The following is a 20,693-nucleotide window of genomic DNA, read 5'->3' on the forward strand; positions in this document are numbered from 1 at the left end:
TCCTGCTTCAGGAATGACCATCAGCACTGTGTCTGGACTCTGGGTGGGGCCGGGCACCCCCGGGTCCCCTCAAAGCAGCCGGAGCATCCACGTTCTCCACCGTCACGCAAACCCCCAGCCACAGGCCCGTGGCCACACCCCCCTTCAAAGGCAGAGCCACTGCTAATGTAACCCGTCACGGTCGAACCGCCGGGGCACTCCAGTCGACCACCACGCATCTGCCTGTCCTCCGAAGTTTATTCTTCACGGGAAGTGTTCCCCTGGTGTTGCCCCATCCCCCACCAGGTAAGACCAGGCCTGGAGAAAACCCCATTCACCAGAACATCGGCCCAAGACTACGCGGCCCTGTCCCGCGAGGATGTGTCCTGGCTCGACGTCCAAGCTCCCCAAGCACACCTACCTGGGAGGCTAGAGGAAAACGCTCCCACGAGAAGGGCTCGAGTCGCCAGCCCGGCTCTCCGCTAAGACAGAAGCACTGCCTGTGCAGTAGCACAAATGGCATCGGGCACCGTGTACTCCTCGTGTGGCTCCCCGCTTGCCTGCCAGGGCTGTCGCCCTATGTGGGGGGGGGGGGGCACAGGCCTTCCAGAGGGACTCCCTACTGCTCCGGCCCCCAAACAACAGTTGGCCCAGCTAGAAGTGCTGGCACCTCTCCTGCCCCTTTTTTTTTTTTTTTTTTTTTTTTTTTGCTATATTCCAGAAGATTTTTTTTTTTTTTAAATAAGGCAGAAGAAATCTCTAATTCATAAGCAGCCAGGATAAAATCCTTGAAGACCACAAGCCAGAGTTAACTGTGAACACTCTTCTAAATCTCGGCAGGAGAGGACTGTCACGCAAAGGTAGCCGTGCCAGTAAAACGAGAGGCCTAGAAAGAAAGCAAGGCATAAGAAAACCAAAGTTGCACAGAAAGAGTTGTTGTATTTGGTAAACAGTTTGGTCCACAGGCCACATCCTGTTAAGATGTCTCCCTTGTCAAGGTCCGCTCGTCAGAGGCCCCCTGCTCGAAGATCTTCCCATCCTTGGAGGTGTCACTAGCATATCTGACCACCTGACTGCTTTCGGGAACTCTCGGTGAAAGCCAATTTAAGCTGGCCTCTCCGTTCACACTGCACTCAAAAGAGACCAGTTTCTAATTCCTCCTCATCTGGTCTCTTGGAGTCTGTTCTGGCAAACGTCACAGGGAAGCGAACCTAGACAGCGACCCCAGGGTGCTCCCTGTGGGGACACAGGATCCGTCGGCTCTGTGGCTTAGACACACACTGGTTTTAGGTCGGTGGCTTCCAGGGTTTCTGACGGGACGTGCTTTTGTGACCACACCGGGGATCTTGGAGAACAGGATGTTCCTGACGAGGCTAGGGAGTGAGGGCCAGACTCAGAGCACTGAGGCCCTACTGCATCTGGCAGCCTGAATTGGGCAGCAGTTCCTGCAAATGGGAAGCCACTGCCTTTGTCAGGTAGGTCATTGTCCCATAAGCCCCACTCGGAGCGCTGTCGTAAAAGAAGTGGCAAATGCCCGTGACTTGGTCTTTCTCCAGGGTATCCGTGGCTCCAATTGACATCTGCAACGGGAAAAAAACACAAAGAATGAGCAGCATTCAGCCCCCCGGCGCTGTGATGGCTGTGTGCGCTGGCGATCAGGTTGCTAGAGACCAGCGGCCCCCAGAGAGGGGCTCCGAGCCCAAGGGCAGGAGTCAAGGGTGCCCAGGGCCAACATCCAGCCTCTCCTCTGGGGGCCACAGTGTGCTCCCGCACAGCCTAGTTTGCAGTGCGCGATGTCTCTGTAACGAGAGCACGGCTTCTCCTACCTCGATTCTGGACGCAGGGTAAGTGGTCTGCTTATCCAAGGCCGTATCCACAGCAAGAGTGGTGCTCGCACTAAAACCTAAGCCACAACGAGTCTATCCATTTGCAAAGATCTTTAGGTTTCCCAAGCGGCCGTTGTGCCATTTTCTAACCAAATGGTTGACTTTTTTTTTTTTTTTTTAACCACCATCTGTGGTGACATCTTCTTTGTTTGAGAATATTCTCTCCTACTGGACACAAAATCCTCAGCCTTGACAGAGACACAGGCCAGCCAACCCGTCACCTTGCCCCTCTCTCCGTCTCGGCTGTGGGGGTGACTAGGTGGGCCTGGACACACTCACCTGGTCCTGTAGGAACAGCTGGTTGGCCATCTGCACGATCTGGTCCACGTGGATGATGCCCCCGATGCTGTTCATCTCCGTGTCTGAGAGCAGCGTCAGCACCATGATGGCCTCCACCAGCAGCTGCCGGTACTCGGGCTGCGGCACGCGGTTCAGCACCGACTCAACGTGCACGGCGAACTTGATCTCCTGTGGGGTCATCTGTCAAAGGGACCGGCAGGGGGGCAGGAGTGAGCTGAGGCCAGACAGCCCTGTGACCAACGTTGACCGTAGCACCCGCTGGGCCCAGGGCTCAGCTCCAAAATGCTGCCTCCTTTCTGGCCACGTTGATTCTACCAGCTGGAACCTTCTGGAGCAGGAGGCCGGAAACCCTGCTGTGCGGGTGAGTTGGCCTTGTCCTAGCTTGATGAACCCACCCCACTGGACTGGGCCGTCCAGGGGGCAGGGCCCTTTTCTTATTCCTCTTTCTTCTTGGTCACTCCTTGTGCCATAAAGCATGGTGTCTCGGGTGGGACAGGAACTAAAAACTCAATTTGTAAAAGAATGAATCGGAAGAAGGAAACCTGGAAAGCGTTCTCGGTGGAGGGGGCCGAAGGGGACTGCGTGAGTGCCCAACGAGGGTGGCGGGCAGCTTTGCTCTTTTCTCTTAATAGCACTTTAAAGAGCAAATGTATAGATCTTGGCGGTCAGAAATGCTATTTCTGTGAGGTCAAAGAAAAGGTGATGCTGATAGAGGCGGGAAAGAGCAAAACTGGAAGGTGAAGTGGCTCAAGAGATGGACTTACAAAAGGCCTGTGTGGACGTAGCACGCTTGAAAGAAGCGGGAGTGTTAGGAGACGGTGAAAGAAAGCCCTGGGTGGGGAGGGGGGAACTGTGGGGGGTGGGGGACGGGGTTTCCCATCATACCTCTCTTGTCGTTGAGGACGGGAGCACATAACCGTCGATGGACAGACCATGGCACTGGAGACAGAACACACACCGCACAGTTCAGATTCCAGGAGCCGATTAGTAAGTGTGCACACACGTTCGCACACACTCAAGTCACTCTGCCCTGGAAACCTACACGGGGGCTGAACACGCCAGACTGTCAGTTATTTTTAGAGAGCTTGTTCTCACTGCCCACAGGCTGTTTTCGATGGAGCGGTTCTAGGGAACCAGCAGGCATCTTTCAGATCCTGTGCGAACGATGCCCCAGGGAGCCGCGGGGTCCTCCTCTGTGGCAGCTCCGCCTTTCACTTGGCAACCAGGCCCCGGCGGCTGCGAGGCACCCTTTGGGGCCATAGAAAGGGATATTTTCACGGCTCCTGCTGGTGAAGTGATACTTCTGTGCCTTTGCAGGCATCTATTTTTGAGATTTCTATAATAAGCACCAATCACAAAAGACTTGAGCACATGCACAGACATGCACACGCACACCCATGTATATAAATATCAAGCGCCGGCTCAACGCAAAATGCGGCTTTTTCATAATAAGAGTGTCTTGGTATTGAACTAGTGGAAGTCTGGATGGAAGCGTCTGATGCCCCAGGAAGAGTGGGGAGATTTTCTGGGAAGTCTGTTCTCATCTCACTGGCTGCCTTCTCAGTCCCGGTGCGCTGGCGGGCCGAGGACAGAGTGGCAGCAGTGGCCATACCTTCTGACCGCAGGTAGAAAGAGGAGAAGCAGAGGCTTCTGCGGGATCTGAGGGCTCTGCTCCCATGTGAGGACCAGCTGCACAAGGACAGGGACCATTCTGACCTCCCCATGCCCAGCTGCATGAAGACCTCGCTCTCCACACAGCAGAGAGGCTAAGGCTCCTTAACGGACCAGTGGCCCCTGCCACCGGAGTACAACCGCTGCGAGGTGCTATGCCTTTGGGAAGGGGGTTGTAGCGTGTGCTCATTTGGGATTACTTTCCTCTCCTACTGTGAAATGAATGAGCTAACAAAAATAGTTTTAAGAAAAAACTGGTCCTGCCCATGGTTCTTAATTTGCACGGAAGCCTTTAACTGAGGCAGACTGTGTGCAAGGAAGGATGCGCGTTGGGGCTGGTGCGGCAGGGAGACGGAACGTGGGTGCGGACAGCAGAGGGGCACGGCTTCCCCGCTGACCCCCGGCACTCGGGCCCTCCTGCATTCGGGTGTGTGTGGTGCAGTCTGGGGCTCCACCGTACGGCCGTCTCTGACGGCCTCTGCAGACATTTCCATGTCCCCAGACAGCCGGGAAATGCAGCCCTGATGGCCACAGACAGACTGGGCAGCCAGCTAAGGGGAGTGGGTCTGGGGTCCCCCCATCCTCTAGGTGGAGAGGCAAAGGTGGCCCCAGGTACGTTGGGGTTTGGGGTGACTCAAGGCACCCGGGAGCAGACACGGTGCCCCGCAGATAGGGGGTGCTCGATCGTGTCGCTGAACGGTGGGGACACCACACCCACTGGAACACGCAGGGGGCTAGAGCCTGCGGGGGCGGGGGGGGGGGTGGGCATTCCAGGCCCTCTACGTCACAGTGTTTTCAGCCAAAGCCTTCCCTGGTTTTTGTCTATCTTCTGACATTTCTGTGTTCCTAAAATATGTCAAAGGTGGTCCCCTAACACTCGGGCTGCCACCTTATCTAACTTGCTGCGGTTCCAGCCGGCGGTTCTGAACCGGGATGATTTGCTGCGCGTCCCAGGGACACCTGGCAATGTCCAGGGATATCTGCGCTTGTCACAGCTGTGGGTGGGGGTGCCACTGACATCTAGCGGGTAGAGGCTGGGGATGTCACCGAGCATCCTGCATACACAGGACCCTCCCCGCCCCCCCCCCCCCAAAAAAAAAAAAAATCCCCCCCCCCCAAATGTCAGAGGTGGAGAGACCCTGCTCTAGGCTGGGACTCCCCAGGCTCGGGTACAGGCTACCTGATCCCTGCAGGTGCTGCCATGCCTCGCGACGCAATTAACGGGGACGGTTCATTCCCCTGGGAGTGTCCGTCCCCCAGCAACAAGGCCAGTGGAACGCAGCACAGCGGCCAAGCTTACCTTCTGAAGGATCTTCCACACCTTCTGGTAGAATCCCACGGGGACCCTGTTGATGGCTCCGTCCAGCCTCCTCCTGCGTAGCCACTGGCCCTGCCGCTCCCCCCAGCCGATGTGATGCCCGCCAGAGTCTGACGATGATGTGCCAGTGGGCGAGGATGGGGTGCTGGATCTCTGCAAGACAGACAACACACGGCCTTCAGAAACCTCGGAGCCGGCAGCCGCAGGGACCGCTGGCCATCAAGAGGGATGACTCTGTGACCTAGTCAAACTACCAGACCACGTGTCCAGAAAGGAACAAAGTTCCTTAATTTGACTTGTGTGTTTCTTGAAGCTGGATGGATTCTTTCCTGTACCGGTTTGGTTATGGGTCTCCTGTGTATTCTTTCTAGCCCTCAAGAGGTAGCACGGCAGCAAAGGACCTTGACCTGACAGGGAGGCTGAGCAGGTGAGAGTGAGGGCTCTGGGGTCAGTCTGTGAATCCCAACTCGCCATACCTACATCAATCCTGAACACTAGCTCCGGGCCTTGGCTTCATCTGCACAATGGGTCACGGTCGGACCTGCTTCAGGGAGCTGTGAGCACTCACTGAATACAGACGCAGAAAACCCCGAGAGCACACCTGGCTTGTGGTAAGTGCTCACAGGAGCCAGCTGTTACCACCGAGGCCCTCTGGCACTGCTGCAGGAGGGCTGAGGGGGGGGGGGGGAGCGGGGCCCTCTCAGAGTAGGTGAACCTCTTAGAGGTGCCATAGCCCAGGGACATAAATGCCCTAATGCCCACTTCTGCAGTGCCACAGGGAAGCGGTGGTCACCTCCCTGTATTCTAGGTGCCACAGAGAAGGTAACATAATATGGGGGCAGGCGAGAGAGAATGTTCTGGAACGAAAGACGAAAAGTAAAGGCAGGGAATCTGGCCCTTTGGCTCGCTTTCTATTCTGCCTGTTCTCAGCTCGGGGCCGGCTGCTCCCCGGTGGTGGCCTCCAAGTCAGAACACATGCTTTACTGAAGCGGAGGGAGAGGGCGTCCTCCTGTTCCCAGCCCCCAAGCCCAAGGCCGGACTCACTCTGGCCTCCGGGAGGGAAGAGCTGGGGCAGGGCCAGCAGGCCCGCCCACGATGCAGATGCAGCTCAGAGAGGCTCCCCGTGGGGGCCTGGACCGGGGCCTGGGAGCGGAGCTGGCTCAGCGTGGGGGCGAGGCCGTGCCGCAAGCCTCCCTGTGGCAGCGCCCTCGGCCTGCTTTCCGCTGGAGGACGGCTTCTAACCCGTCCATCTAAAGGGCGGGAAAGGGATAACCCTCGTCCTTACACATCATGTTCCGGACTACCTGGCACTTTTATTGCTCAAGGCATATCAAACTTCAAGGTTTAAAAATGAAATCCAAATGGTAAGCGTGCCAGCAGGGCAGGAGGCAGGAGTTTTCCCTATGTGCTCATTTGGACTTCATCGGATCTTATTTTGAAGAGGCTGTTAGGCTGGGTTATTCCATTGGGCTCATTACTGCCACTTAAATACGGCAACAATTAGATACAAATAAAAGTAATTACAGCCGCACTCATCAATGACTCAGCTGGTTTTCTCCTAGTTTCAAGAGGAAGATTAAGACTCACTTCTGCAATTAGAATATTTCCTAGTCCTCCACTTGATCTGGGGCCTCAAGCCAAGCCGGGGCATTAGGAGTACAAGGTGCTAATCACTCAGCAGGTGCAGGCGGTGGCTCACCGTCAGAGCTCCAAAGAAAGGCACAGAACCAATGCCTCAAAGGTCCCAGAAGCTCCTGGGCCAACAAAGCTCAATTCAAGAACTTCGTGGCTTTCTTTCTAGACTCTCTTCAGAACGACAGTCAAACGAAAACACTTAAACCTGTTCAAATCTTTGGGAGTTAGGGACGAGGTAGGTGCACGAGAAGGGCAACAACAGCATTCAGACACCACAACACGAGGAGGCGGTGAGGACAACAGGCGGGGTGCGTGGTTTACCGCAGACTTGGAGGAATGTGCACTGCTGGCCACGGCCTGGCTCACAGAAAAGAGCTACAAAACAAAGAGAGTCCACTCAGTCATGGGCAGTGACACGAAAGGGCACACACAGAGAGGAGGAACGCACAAGGCATGGAAAGCACCCCGCGCAAAGAAGGTGCACAGGATGCGGGCGCACAAGTCTCACTCACCATCTAGGCCGATGGCGCCAGGCGCCGGCCAGCGCGGAGCTCTGGGCCGTGCAACGGCGAACTTGGGAAAGGCTCAGACTATGAAATGTCACCCATTCTAGTCATATGTGGATGTGCCTCGCCAAGGTAGGGCACATTTTATTTTCCACAGTCATAGCCACAAACCGCTAAGCTTTTATGTGAAGAGTTTGAAAATCTGCAGAGACCAATAAAATACCTACCCATGACCAGCCATTTAGCATCTGGCACCTACTGCCATCCAATAGATATTTGTTACATGAACAAACACGATCGGGCGGATGACCTTTGGCCAAACAGGCATCTCTTCATCTAAAAACCTGTAACGTACCCTGAGCTTGCAGGGGGCAGGGCCTGCGCCCAAACCGTGCATCCATGGTGTTCTTGCAAAGGCGAAGAGAAATGTAAAATGCCAAGACACCTATAAAATTTTGGACCGAGACCGTATTTCCTTGATATAAGTGGCCCAAAATAAAACTTGCACTGGCTGAATCTAAGCCTACCAAAGTAGATCATTTTGTCCCCATAATATGTAAGGGTGGTATTAAATGGAGGCAGAAGGAACCGCCCACATTCCCCCACAGTGAGCCACCGCCGGGATATGGTGCCACCGAGTGGCTAGCAAAGGGAGGTGTTCGGAAATGGAGCATAAATTAGCCTGGAAGACGACACACAGAAGCTGCATGTCACTGTATGACTCCTCTACGCTCTCTCAGTCACGCACGTGAAATCGTCAGGAACGCGCTTCCGACTTTCTGGAGGGACGAGGAGGAAGCACGTCCCAGGGGTGATATGAAAGAGTGGGATCCTCACACTGTTTTCCTTGCAGGGTTAAATTCCCCCGGGCAATCTGCAGACGGGGACAACAGTATTCTTTCTATTCATATACTCGATGACCACGTTTTACCTTTCCCTATTTACTTCCCTTTTTTTGAACAGAAACTCCTGCCGAGGCAGAGCCCAGAACCATCTCTTTCACAAAGCATCCTATAAAACCCAAGAGCTTGATAAATGGACTTTTTTAAAGGCATGGGGCAAGGCCATTTCCCCTGCTCTCAAGTCCGGCACTCTGCCCGTCCCCAGGGCTGCCCGCCACAGTCCGCAGAGTCACCTCCACTCAAGCCCATTGGACGGGCAAAACCATTCTCCACGCAATCGCTCTCCGTATTCGCAGCCTCGCTTTCCGCATGCAAGCCAGAAAGGACACGAAACACACACGTGAAGGACAGAACAAGACAGAGGTTTCACCTGTTCATCAGCACTAAAACGCCTAGTCATCTGAAAGTAAAAATACATCAAGAAGTAAACACAAGCCACTTTTGAACCAAGGATGCCCTACCTCTTCTATCACCCTCTGGAAAATCCAGGGAAGTGCTGGCCCAACTGCTGGGTGTGACCCATTAGCACCTCGTGGACTCCATCTAGCGAGTCACCACCATTTGAAATGGAGAGGAGAACCTGAGTCCGTTTCTCACTCAGGTCATGGTCAGAAGGAAGCTCTCCTTCCCTCTGTACATCGGTCAAGTCCTAGCACCTGGGAACCCGGCACACTAGGACTAAAAAGCTGCTGCCTTGCAGTCCTGTGGGGTCAGTTCAGAAGGAATTTACTATGAAATAAAAAGCGAACAAAGAAAAGAGACACCTGTAGATGGTGGCAAATACAGGTATCGTGAGCATTCCATCCTCTTTCTACATTCCTCTTGCCATTTGGCGTGAAGGACACATTTGACGGAGAGGTGATTCAGTTACGTTTTGCGCAACTCTACTTCTGGGATGGCTGCGGCCCACCACCGAGAAGCGTGGTTCTCGGCAACAGAGACAAACGTGGGTAAGGATATTTTCTGGAATGTTCACATAATTTTTCGATATCTGGGTAGAGTGTGTTCAGATTTCAGGACAGAGGGGACCTCACATCCTCTACGAAGAGCAGGCCGCACCCTGCCCGCCCTGGGTTTCTATCACTTTCTGAGGTGAGTCCAGGTATGAAAACCACTTCTTTCCCGGCACCGCCACCGAGAGTTCCGTCTTACCTGTTTCATCTCGCTCCTCAGCCTGTTGATGCCACTCCTCTCGGTTTTGGTGACTCCCGTGTGTCCCACCTCATGGATGGAGATGGCAGGGCTGGATGTGGAGGAATGGATGGGTCGCACTGGAGGGGAAACGCACACAGGGCTCTTAGATACTATCAGCAGCCCCCGCCCCGGGGGAGGAATGCGTGCGATGTGCGCATTTTTATCCACATCTGCCCCACGTGCTTACAAACTCCATTAGAAGAGAGCCTCGTCTGCCCTGGCCAGTGCTCGGTCTCTAGCACTTGGAACAGCACCTGCCACACAGCGCGGGCTCCGCAGGCGTCCAGCGAATGGGTGAGAGAGTGACCATCGCTTGAGCGGCACGCAAAAAAACCAGAGCGGCCATCAAACCCTTTAACGAATTGTTTTTAAAAAATAATTTACTCTCCAAAAGCACAGCTTCCTTGTAAAAAATGGAGACCACTCAAATAAGGGACCTTGGGACTGGAGAGGGAAGTCCCAGGAGAACAAGCGGCCCCAGGGCCACCAGTGGAGAAGAACCCACGCGCTCCCGCCATCACCTCACTTCCAACCCGCTCTAGCGGCCTCCGGACTCAGGTCTGTCTGCGTCCTGCCCCTCCCCGCTAACTGGTTCTCTGTGCTTCGGTCCCAGCTATCGTTCGAAAAGGCAAGTGTGATCACGTCACTGCACGCCTGGAATCCTTCCAGGCCTAGCTCTGTCTTCCGGATAAAGCCTGCCTGACCTGAGTCCCACCTACCCCTCGCAGCTCCACACTCCTAGCCAGGTACATGGTGCCGGGCATTTGTATGTGCTGCTGCCTCCCATCCCACCTGCTCCCCTCTGCCAGGCGCACCTTCTCCTTCTGCAAACGCAGCTCAAAGGCCACTTCCTAGAGCAGCTCCCCTGGGTGCCCAGCCTTCCCACCCAGCCCTCAATGAAGCTATGGGAGTAGAGGGCACCGCCTCGGAGACTGGAGACAAATAAGGAGTCAGGGGACACCAACATTTAAAGGACAGCAGGGAGGAAGGGACTCGCAGAAGAATCACAAAGATTAGCTGGAGAGCGAGGAAGGACACCAGGAAAGTGGAAACCAGAAGCGAAAGGGGTCTGAGGAGCTACGGTAGGGCCAGTGTAGGGTGGGCAGTGGCTGGAAAGATCTCTGACATCTCAGAATTAAAAAAAAAATTCTAAGACTATTTGAGTTTCCTAACTTATAAAAACTGAACAATGACAGAAGACAATAAAATGATGTTATATGTAAGACGGACCTCTTCTGGCCTTGCTTGCAACCAGACATATTTATAGCTTTCTAGTGACACTAGTCTCTTCTCAATTTTGTAAGCATCTACAGCTTTATAATAACAAATTTTCAGTAATTATCTGCATCAAACCATGTATATGATTTTGATGAACAGAACACATAAAATATTTATCTCGCATATTTACGTTTCAAGGACTGTGCATTTGAAAGAACTGGAAATTACTTTTGGAAAAGGATCTCGAGCGCTCCTCCTTCAGGAAAGGAGAAAAGCGACCAAAACACGTCTGATTGCATGATGCTGCCGCCTTTGTTTGCTGGCTGGTGTGCGCTCTGGGGAAAAAATACGAAGTACCCAATGTCCTTCTCATTAAATAAAAAGAATGACAGCCTGCACGGCGTTTCTTTGGCGTGATGAAATAAATCTGCCAATGTGTCTGCAAATCATTTTGCTTTATTAGGAGAGATGATAATTGCTTCAATTATAATTAGGGAGCATTTGAGAACAAAATTCCACCAGGACTTGGGCGATTCTACTTCCTAGCACAGCAAAGAAGGTTCTGGTACAGATCAAAACTCAGTGAACAAGATGGAGTGAAGCTCAGTCTCTCAGCATGAAGGTGCTGAGAGCATGTGGAGGACCCTGCGCCCCTGAAGGGTAACGGGAGTGTGGCCGAGAGTGCTTCTACCCAAGCCAAAGGTGGGGCACGCAGGAGCTGGGAAAAGACAGCCCTTCCACCCCTACACCCTGCTCACCTCATCCCTCCTCACACCCGTGCATAGGGGCCAGCGGAAGGAGGGAGGGCGCAGGCCAGAGCGCAGAGGGGTGCACAACACACCCACGTGCGATGGCAACGCTCTCAGCAAGCCTATGAGGGGTCACAAAGGCCTAGGAGCCCCAATCTTGAGCCCAGGGACCGTCCATCTCCCTAAAGCAGGAAGCCTACCCTCGTCTATGCCGTCCACAGTGGCGGCTGTAGGCAACCCTGGGCACACCAGTCAGCCCCCTGTGCCGCTGTCCCCGGAGGTGAACTGAGCATTCACTTACCGCTTCTTTCAACGCCAAATTCTTTTCCACTCAGAATATGGTGCAGAAGGTTTTTCATGTCAAAAGGGCTGAGGTTCATCAAACTTTCAGAAGCTTCTTCTCCTACAAACAAACATAAGCGTCTCTGACATCGGGCTGGTGGCGCAGAGTCGGGTGGGCCTTGAAGAGGGGGTAACAAAGGATGCTGTAGCAGGCCTCCCTGCTCAGGGTGACCTCACCACTGTTTCAGGGCCGAAACGTGCCACTCCTCGGTGACGCTAAACGCTGCGGTTTCAATTGTGTCTTTACTTAACACTCAGACACATCCTTTTTCACCCTGTGATGGTTCCCAATGTTGGAATGCATCTCGTAGTCGATTTACACTTTTAAATTGGTAGGATTTCTCCCAACAGAGGCGTTATGAGATGCGGGATGACATCTCACCACAAGGAGACACAGTAAGGGACTTAGCTGGCCGGAGCAGGGCACAAGATTCTAGTACCTCCTTCTCCCTGACATATGAAATTCAACGAGGTGCGCTGGCTGGCCTGGCGGAAGTTACATCTAAATGAGAGAACCTGGTAAAGCGTGAGCACACACAAAGGCCTGGAAGCCCCGGTTCCAGGATACTTGGGCAGGCTCCCCCTAGGGGCGGGGAGGGAGGTGCAGGACCCCCCCCCCCCCCCCCCCCGCGAGTCCACCTGCGTACATCGTACCTGAGCAGTTCAGGCTCCGTGCCAGCTCCGTGGCCATCACCTGAATGATCAGTCCAATCCGCAGTCTGAGCATCTCCACGAAGAGGCTGGGCTGCGCCCTGACATACATGGCCAGGTAAACCACAATCTCCTGACGCAGACACACGTGGAGACAGTGTTTCAGAGACTGGCTGCTGGAGGAGAGGCCCCTGCGCCTGGAAGGCGGCTGCGGCCCTGCCCCTCCCCGGCTCACTGACCTGTGTGAGGACGGCGATGCTGATGTCCTGCCCACTGGCTTCGTAGATGAGCTTTGTGAGCTCCTCGGGGGGCAGGGGCCTAGGAAGAAGCATCAGGACGTGAACATCATGAAAGGTGCCCAGGAGCCGTGCCCCTTGCCCTCCATGGAAGAGCCTTATTTTCCTGCTGGAAGCTCCTGAGTGACAGCGTTTTTAAAAAGACCCTCTTCCTACATGGTGGCTGGCACTGATGCTTTCCCCACAGTCCCCCACAAACCTCAGGCCCCCCCCCCCCCCCCAGGCTGAAGACTTACGCAGAGATGGTCTTCTCCCGGGGCTCTGGTGGCAGGCCCACTGTGAGCTGCTTCTGGTGCGACAGCAGGTCCGTGCAGGCCTACTCATTTAGAGAAAAGGGTGAGGGCCACGGCGACAGCAGGAGGGGAGGGGGAGAGTGGGGGTGGGGTGGGGTGGAGATTAGCAAGGCCAGCAGGGAAGGGTCACTCCCAACAGAATCAGAAATTTACCTTTACAAACTTTATGACCCATGGTGTCCTTTATTTGAAAATTCATATACAGACCCCGTACTGAACAACCTAGGCAGGGCTGGGTCCCTGTGATCTTTGTGGCCTGGGCCGGGCTCTGCAGGGCCCATTGGGGTATTTAATGCCCATCCACTGTAGCAAACACATTGGATCCCCGGATATCCTACAAGGGAGATGAGCTGTCACGAGTCCTAAGATACCAACGTTAAGGGTTAATGACCATATTACAGTCTTAGCTTGCCAGTTTCTCCATTATTCACATATAACAAATACCATCATCTTACCATAACACTGAACTCTAACGTCTTAGAAAGCAGTTCTGGATTTTGCAGGGCCTCGGGGCTAAAACGGTAATGATGATTATACTGCAGATGTGCAGAAATAAGAACGCTCTGTTTAAGGGTGCCAGGCCACAGAGCATTTTTATTTGATTTCTTGGTAAACCTCTTTCTGCAGCTACAAAGGAACAAAACTAATCAACTTGAATCTCATTTCCTCTGCTTGTCTTCCAAGAGCAGTGGGAGGTCAGGAGAGGAGGGCCTGTGCCATCCACGTATGAGATAACTGGTTTCCTTTACAAATAAGAGGTGCTTGCCTCCAGCTTTCCTAACACAAAGAGGGCATGGGGCTACAAAGAACAAACGGGCTGCCCCAGTGCACTTGCTCTGACCTCTGCCAGGACCTCCACTTTCTTCCTGAGCAGGCCAGAGATGTAGCGAATCAAACCCCACTCCTGGTTCAAGCCAGCTTTCCCATAGAGCTCGCTGAGGAGGTTGTGAACCGTGACCCCGTGCTGTCCGGAGAGATTTGTGTCCCAGCTGGGGCCCCTGTCAAGAGAGAGAAAATCCCAGAAGTATGACCTGGAATGCTTAAAGGCTGGATTCACTTGGCAGGGAGGAAAATGAATCACTGTACATTCTGCCAAGCTTTGGGGGCCTCCCCGTGCCTCTGAGTCTCACCAAGAGGGTTCCATCCTACCAAAGCATCCCTTCTATTTGAAACAGAAGCCTAACATAAACAGGGAGATCCTGGCCTCACTCAAGCCTTCTAGTCCTGAGAGGCCAGAGCTGGTGGGTAGAGAGGGAGATAGAAGTCGGCTCATGGTGATCCTGGGTTATGTGGGTGAATATAATCATGACCTGCTTTGCTGGAAGACCAAGAAAACGACAACAAAGAGTCCAGGAGCACGGAGAAGGCTCGAGCTGGTGAAGACCATAAACTTACTTTATTACATACAGAATGTACAGAATGTCTGCTTGGTCCTGTAGGTTTGAACAATCTTTCAGCTGCTCAACCAGCTTGTCACAGTCCACATCACCATGGTCATCTCTGGGCCACTGGAAGTCGTCTTCGGGGGCCTGGCCATACAAAAGCCAAACAGGGAGGGAGGGGCTGAGCATGTGAACTTTCAGAAGACCAGGAAGTGACACACTAACCGGGTCTTGAAACTGTCACTGCTGTGCTCCAGGTTTCAGTGACTCTTCCGTAGCTTTTTATTTATATGTTTTACTATTTCTGATCAGCGAATCATTGGGTTAGTCAATGTCTGAAGAGCCCAGACGGAACAGATGAAGATATGTGTATTTATGCAACGTTCAAAAACGGGTTAAAACGAAGCCCTGGTGTTTGAACTCAGGCCGGCAGTTACCAGCGGAGTGGAGGGAGGAAGCAATTGGGAGGGCACAGGGGGCAGCTGTTTCCACCGGTCCCCCGGTTCTAGCCTTTACGCCTTTCTCTGTATGCTGTACTGCAATAAAGATCTTTTTGAAAGCAAAACACAAAAAATACGTAAGTTTTAGACAACCTCCAATTGAAGTCAGGTTAAAATATTCTTCAGTAGACACTGAATCTTTCTATTCACGTAGGATAAAATCATAGACAAACTCCTAGATAAAACGAATTATAGGAATCAGTGGGAACACCCTGACATTTTATTCTCCTCAGGGATCTTTTTACTTACTTCCTCTAGTGAGACAGATTCTGGGCAGAAAGGCAGTGGCCTTTTCCTACATGCAAAGTATCCAGGTTTGCATCAAATGCATTGTGGATACTAACAAGAGGCAGATCGCAGACAACCAAGTGAGCGGGTTCCCACTGAAACCCAGAACTTTTAATCCCAAAGGTCCCGGACATCAAAAAATGTTCACTTTTGAGTTCAACCCCGTAAAAGAGTTCTTGGGAGTAACACCAACATTGAAAAACATTACACTAAAACAAAACAAGACCAAAGGGATTCTAAATACTTTACCTTGTTTAGGAGTGGCTGAGGAGAATCAACAAGATTTAGTGATTTACGGTGGGCACTTAGAACTTTAGTTGGCAAAGTCATGGGAACAACTGGAAAACAAAAGAATAAAGAAAGCCCTTCTGAGGAGGAGGAAGGATAAGATACTTCTTTTGAGCGTTACGGCGACTACTCCTTACCCAATACGAACCGACTAAAGGAACGATTACTTATTTAAATTAATTTCAGCAAGAATTTACCAGGTAGCCACATCATGTGCTAGACCTGGGAACGAGAGGTGAGCGGGACATGGATCTCGCTTCTCCCTCCTGGAACTGAGGGAAGTGACATAGCATCTGAGGACTGGAAGGGGCCTTAGAACTGATGGAGGCCGACCTTTGTCCTTCGGATGAGGAAGATGGGAACGACAGAAGGAAGAGCATGTGTTCGGGGTCACTGGCCTTCTCCTCATTAAGGTGTCGGCTTCCAGAAGTCCAGTGTATATTTCACTTTGCCACCGCCAGGTGTTACCACTGCTGGTGTTTAACCACCTTTGGATGCTATCATTACCAGTTATTTATTCACCAAACCATCTGCGTCTTCCAGGCTAGGTCATATCATCTTGGGAACAGAGGAAGTTTTCAACAGAGAGAGGGGGCATATTTATAAGGCAACTTATAGACCGCCGGTTTACACTAGTAAATTAAACACACATTTTACTTCCTCTCAACCGACCACTAACACTGTAGAAAATGATTTTTTTTTTTAAAAGACAAATCCTCAAGAATAGGGGAAAGCAGGGGTGACAAGAGAGTAGTAACGGCATTTTGGAAGCGGGGAAGCTGACGGATGAAAGATAACTGACTTAGCAGACAGAAAGCAAAGGACAACCAGAGCCCAAGCCTGCAGTGGGAAAAACCAACAGTCAGATTGGTATCAGAGAATCCTCAGAAGTCTCTCCTGCTGCACTATAGACCTCTGAAACTGGGCTCCAGAAAGGGTGTCCAAACATAAGGAAGACTGCGGAGAAGCAGTGTAAGAAGCAGGGAGCTCCTTAGATCCCTTCCTCAAATCCAGACAGCTGGGCAACTGCCGTGCTCACCCTGACAGAAGACTAGAGGGTCTCTGTGAAGAGGTCTCTGTGAAGAGGGTGGGGTATGTGGCACACCTAAAGGACGTGCACAGTCCTGAGGTGGAATAAGTGACTATATAGCTCCAAGCAACCAGACCCTTACGTGTCAAAAAGGAGACTGAAAAAGAGATGGTAGGGTGTCTCTGGGAGATCTACCCGGCCCGCACCCGTTAATCCCACAGGCTCCACCTACACGCTTAGAGACTGTCAAGCACGAGCAGGTAACCAAGAAACACCCAACCCTGGAGGAAAGACTCTAGTGTGGAAGACAGAAGCCAAAACAGGAAAAATTGACTTGGGGGACCTGAAAAACGTTTAGGGAGAAGAAAACGTGAAAGCAAAACCAAAAAGTCCTGCTGTTAATATTCTTAGAGTAATAAGAAATTAAATTGCATGCACGAAACAAGAATGGGTGCAAATCAGAGAACAGAGATTTAAAACCTGGCAGCAAAAGTGAAAAAACTCAATCGAGGGGGTGGAACATAAAGTTGAAGCAACTGCCCTCGGAAGAGAGCACAAGCCAGAGAACCGGAAGACAGAAGAGAAACGCTAAAGACTTCTCTGAGAGGGCAACAGTGGATTCACAGGTGCTAGAGAGAACAGAGAAAATGTAAGGAAGGAAGCGAGTCAAGACATTTTTCAGAAAAACTTTACAGGACTGAAGAAAAAAAAAATTCCCAGGGTTGAAAGGGCCCACTGAGCCTCCAACACGGGGGATGAAAATATACCCAGATCGAGGCACATCCCTGAAATTTCACAACCTGGGAACAGAGAAGATCCTAAAAAAAATTTCCAAGAGAAAAACAATTCATTTGAAGGATCAAACACCAGAACAGGATTAGATTTCTCAAAAGCAAGCCTGAAAGCAAAAAGACAGTGAAGCGATGATTTCAAAATTCTGATGAAAAATGGATTTTCAACCTAGAATTCTATAACCAAACTCTCAAATGGATATACAGAATATCTGTAGGTATTTTCAGACTTGCAAAGCCTTGACAGTTCTCTCAACCGAGCACCGTTTCTCGGGAAACTACTAGATATCTTCCACCAGAGTAAGAGAGTAAGCTAAGAAAAAGGAAAAGTAGAGATACAGAAAGCAGGAGAGCCAACCCAGGAGACAAGGAAGTCTCAAGGGACTCTCCGGGATGCTGGCGAAGGAAGATCCCAGCATAAAATCGACATCCCAGACATGGAGGGCACCCAGGCAAACGGGGCGGGGAGCTTCCGAAACCAGCAGGCTGAGGGCTGCCACCACCGTGCCTGCCCCCTGTACCGTTTTAAAACTTGGCGAAACTATTCTAGAATGTGTTCCACCAAAGGAAGAAATCAAGAAGAACGTGCCAAACTCAGGAAACAGGGAGGCCAACTGAAGCGATAAGCAAAGGAGATTCCAAAGATTATAGTAAAGAGAAGTCCTAGGATGCCAGGTGTGCAAAAGGCCTAGAGCACAACCAAGCAGACGGAGGAGACTTGTGGGCTCTATGAAAAGTAGTCCAACTGAGAGACTCATGGCTATGACTGGCCTTGTGAAAATCTGTATTGTGGGCCACTGGGGGCAAAGCAAATGAAAGAGAGCAACTTTGAATAAAGTTAATAGTATTCGTGACTTCTAAAGTTAGTGGTATGAACTTTAGAAAAAATAAAAACGAATACGGTCACAATATACTATACAGCTCAGTTGAGAATACTTGCACACATACAATAATATGAAGAGCGAATACCGATTAAACTTGAATACAACTGCCATTACTAGGTTATGGGAAGCGAAGCGTAAGAGTGGTGATTTAAGACAGCTACATCCTCATCCACAGAAGAGGAAGCCAACACATACTGAATAAAAGTCGACACATCAAAAGATTGCACGATACACACATTGTTTTAGAAAAAGAGACATGTAAATGCCAGAAGAAACAGCTAACGGTGGAAAGTGGTCGCCTCTAAGCAGAAGGACTGGGTCAACGAGGAGGAGGCAGGAAATCTCTGCATTTTGTGGTTTTTTTAGAATTCTCTGACTTCTAAATTACGCTCATGTATTACTTTGAGAAGTTATTTCAACAGGCAGAAAAGAGTTTTAATAACGCACATGGAATTTCCAAACCCTTTGCTTTTGCCATCACGGAAAGTATATCCCGAGTGGAGTGGATGGCACTGAAAACATGGCTGTCTTCTGTCTTCTTAGAAAGAGGGGGCAGATAGCACTTGGAGGAGGTGCTTTGGAGGAGGTGGTTGATATACTGGTCAAGTTCATCCTCGCTTTCTGTAACTGGACAGGCAAGAGAAAGAGCCAGTGAAAAGAAGCTGCAGAAATATTCTAAATGTGTAACGGTGATATAACATGCAGCGCTGAGTAGATTTAGTGGGAGACAACATTCGGCTATAGATACTTGCACCCCCACTCCCAGAGGGTAACGAAATTTACAAGGATAAATGTATGTGTTGATAAAGTTATCGTCTGGAACACCTCATGCTAGGAGAAGAAAATGCAGGTCAAGACAGATACACATGATACCAAGATGAACTGAATATGTAACAAAACCTGAGGGCCAGCGGCTAAACATCTGAACTTTTTGTTTTGCCGTGAGTGAGCTTAGCATTAGGGAGTGCCCAGCCCCCATAACCACAGGTCATTTCAACCCAAAACCTTGTTTTAATTTGAAAAATGTTACGTACATAGGATTTCATCACTCAAACCCGACCAAACCTACAAACCTAGATCACTCTACCATTCCTTTGGAAATTCAAGCAGGGGGTTTGTCTTTAGAACGTATTTTGTGAAAAATCCTCATTCCTGACACTCTTTGTCCCTCTAGGTTAAAAAAAAAAAAGCCCCACTTCTGCAGGTTAGGTTTTTAAACCCGCATTTTACTCATTTTAATACACTCGAGTTTCTAAAGCCTCTTTTTTGTTATGTTAACGACCAATCATTTTCTGTGCTTGAGTCTCAGGGCAATTTTCTCACAATGCCACAGTTTAAATATTCAACGAACCACCTGCAAAGGCATTTCAAGCCATACCTTGATTATAGGTATCTTCCAAATATCCTCCCAAGTCGGAATCAGGACTGAAGCTCCCTTCGCTGTCATCATTAAACAACTTCTCATCACAGTCTGGATCCAGGAAGGTCAGATATGTGTAGAAAGACGTGGTAAGAAATTCCGAAAGGCTCCCTAATTTTACTCTGCCAGCCAAGGAGAGACTATGTTAGACATACAGGTGTATGTGGACAGACTTCCACTATGAATCACGGAGAAACGTTTCAACAACCAGATGGTGCTTCTGCCAGAATCGATAAATACATCACTCTGCAGACTGCCCCACATAAGTAGTCAGCCAAGAAATTAAAACGAAAATTCAATACCAAGTATAAAGTGGGAGCACGTAGCATATTAAAGGCCAAAATGAATCATGCTGATTTCTTACTCCCAAACCCAACACAAACAGAAGTCTATCTCACTGAACCGACCAAAGTTTTACAAAACAGACTGAGCAAACCACTTTTAACCAGAACCAAACAAGCCTTGGGGGTTTTTTCTGCCCTAAAACAACTGGACAAGAAAACCTACCATGCAATATGCTCACGCAGGCACAGGTATGTGATAGGAGAGGCAGTCTCAGAGGCAAAGTTCTTTCTAGAAGGAATGCCATGGGGGACCATCCCCAGACCAGAGCAGATGCCCAGCGTGGCCTTACTACAGTTTCAGGCTGGGAAAAGTTCCACTGAAAACTGGAAGCTGGGTCTGGCAGTGTGGGGTCCCAGGTTCAGGGAGCACAAGGGAGGGGCCACCCCCTGCAGAAAGCCACCACTGTGTGCTTCTTAAAATGTTAGCTCCAGAGGCAGAAGACAATAGGATCCCGGGAGCTACCAGCATCAGATTGGGACATCAGATCAGCATCAGATTAGCAGCTGGAAGGACCGAGAGAAACATTTAAGGAACACACAGAAGGAAGTATGCGAAGCAAGTGAGTTCGGGGGTGCTGGAGCTTCAATGGGCAAACGGACGACAGCCAGAAACATGGCCTGAGGAAAGGAAAGAAAAGTCTTTCCTTTAATAAAGTAACATCTTTTTCCCACCAGGGTCTTGGGGCCAGTTCTAATGATTCCTTTGCCTTGAGACTGAGGCCAGGAGGAAGTGAGGGGGAGTGTGGAAAGTTTCTCTCGTTGGAAGTTGAAAGGAGTCAGGTCAAAGGTAGAATGGCAGGAATTTAAAAAGGCTTCTGATAACCAG

The 20,693-nt window shown here is 50.9% G+C and overlaps 1 protein-coding gene across 4 annotated transcripts in view; it reads right to left on the reverse strand.

The window, feature by feature from the left end:
- Positions 1–904: 904 nt before the first annotated feature.
- The window catches only part of PHKA2 (phosphorylase kinase regulatory subunit alpha 2), a 70,828-nt gene continuing 51,039 nt past the window's right edge, over positions 905–20,693 (reverse strand). The window contains exons 19-34 of one of the 4 annotated variants that reach the window (XM_049643546.1): positions 19,482–19,645; positions 18,551–18,730; positions 15,360–15,448; positions 14,336–14,469; positions 13,782–13,938; positions 12,884–12,963; positions 12,591–12,669; positions 12,355–12,484; positions 11,660–11,761; positions 9,350–9,468; positions 8,568–8,597; positions 7,111–7,164; positions 5,137–5,307; positions 3,051–3,104; positions 2,145–2,345; positions 905–1,559 (exon numbers count right to left, since the gene is read on the reverse strand). In XM_049643546.1, the coding sequence (XP_049499503.1) occupies positions 1,389–1,559; positions 2,145–2,345; positions 3,051–3,104; positions 5,137–5,307; positions 7,111–7,164; positions 8,568–8,597; positions 9,350–9,468; positions 11,660–11,761; positions 12,355–12,484; positions 12,591–12,669; positions 12,884–12,963; positions 13,782–13,938; positions 14,336–14,469; positions 15,360–15,448; positions 18,551–18,730; positions 19,482–19,645 (1,915 nt within the window). In that variant the 3' untranslated portion in view covers positions 905–1,388. The other 3 variants (XM_049643549.1, XM_049643548.1, XM_049643550.1) reach the window with 3 other exon arrangements.

Source organism: Panthera uncia, chromosome X (assembly GCF_023721935.1).
Source record: "Panthera uncia isolate 11264 chromosome X, Puncia_PCG_1.0, whole genome shotgun sequence".
NCBI classification, from domain to species: Eukaryota; Metazoa; Chordata; class Mammalia; order Carnivora; family Felidae; genus Panthera; species Panthera uncia.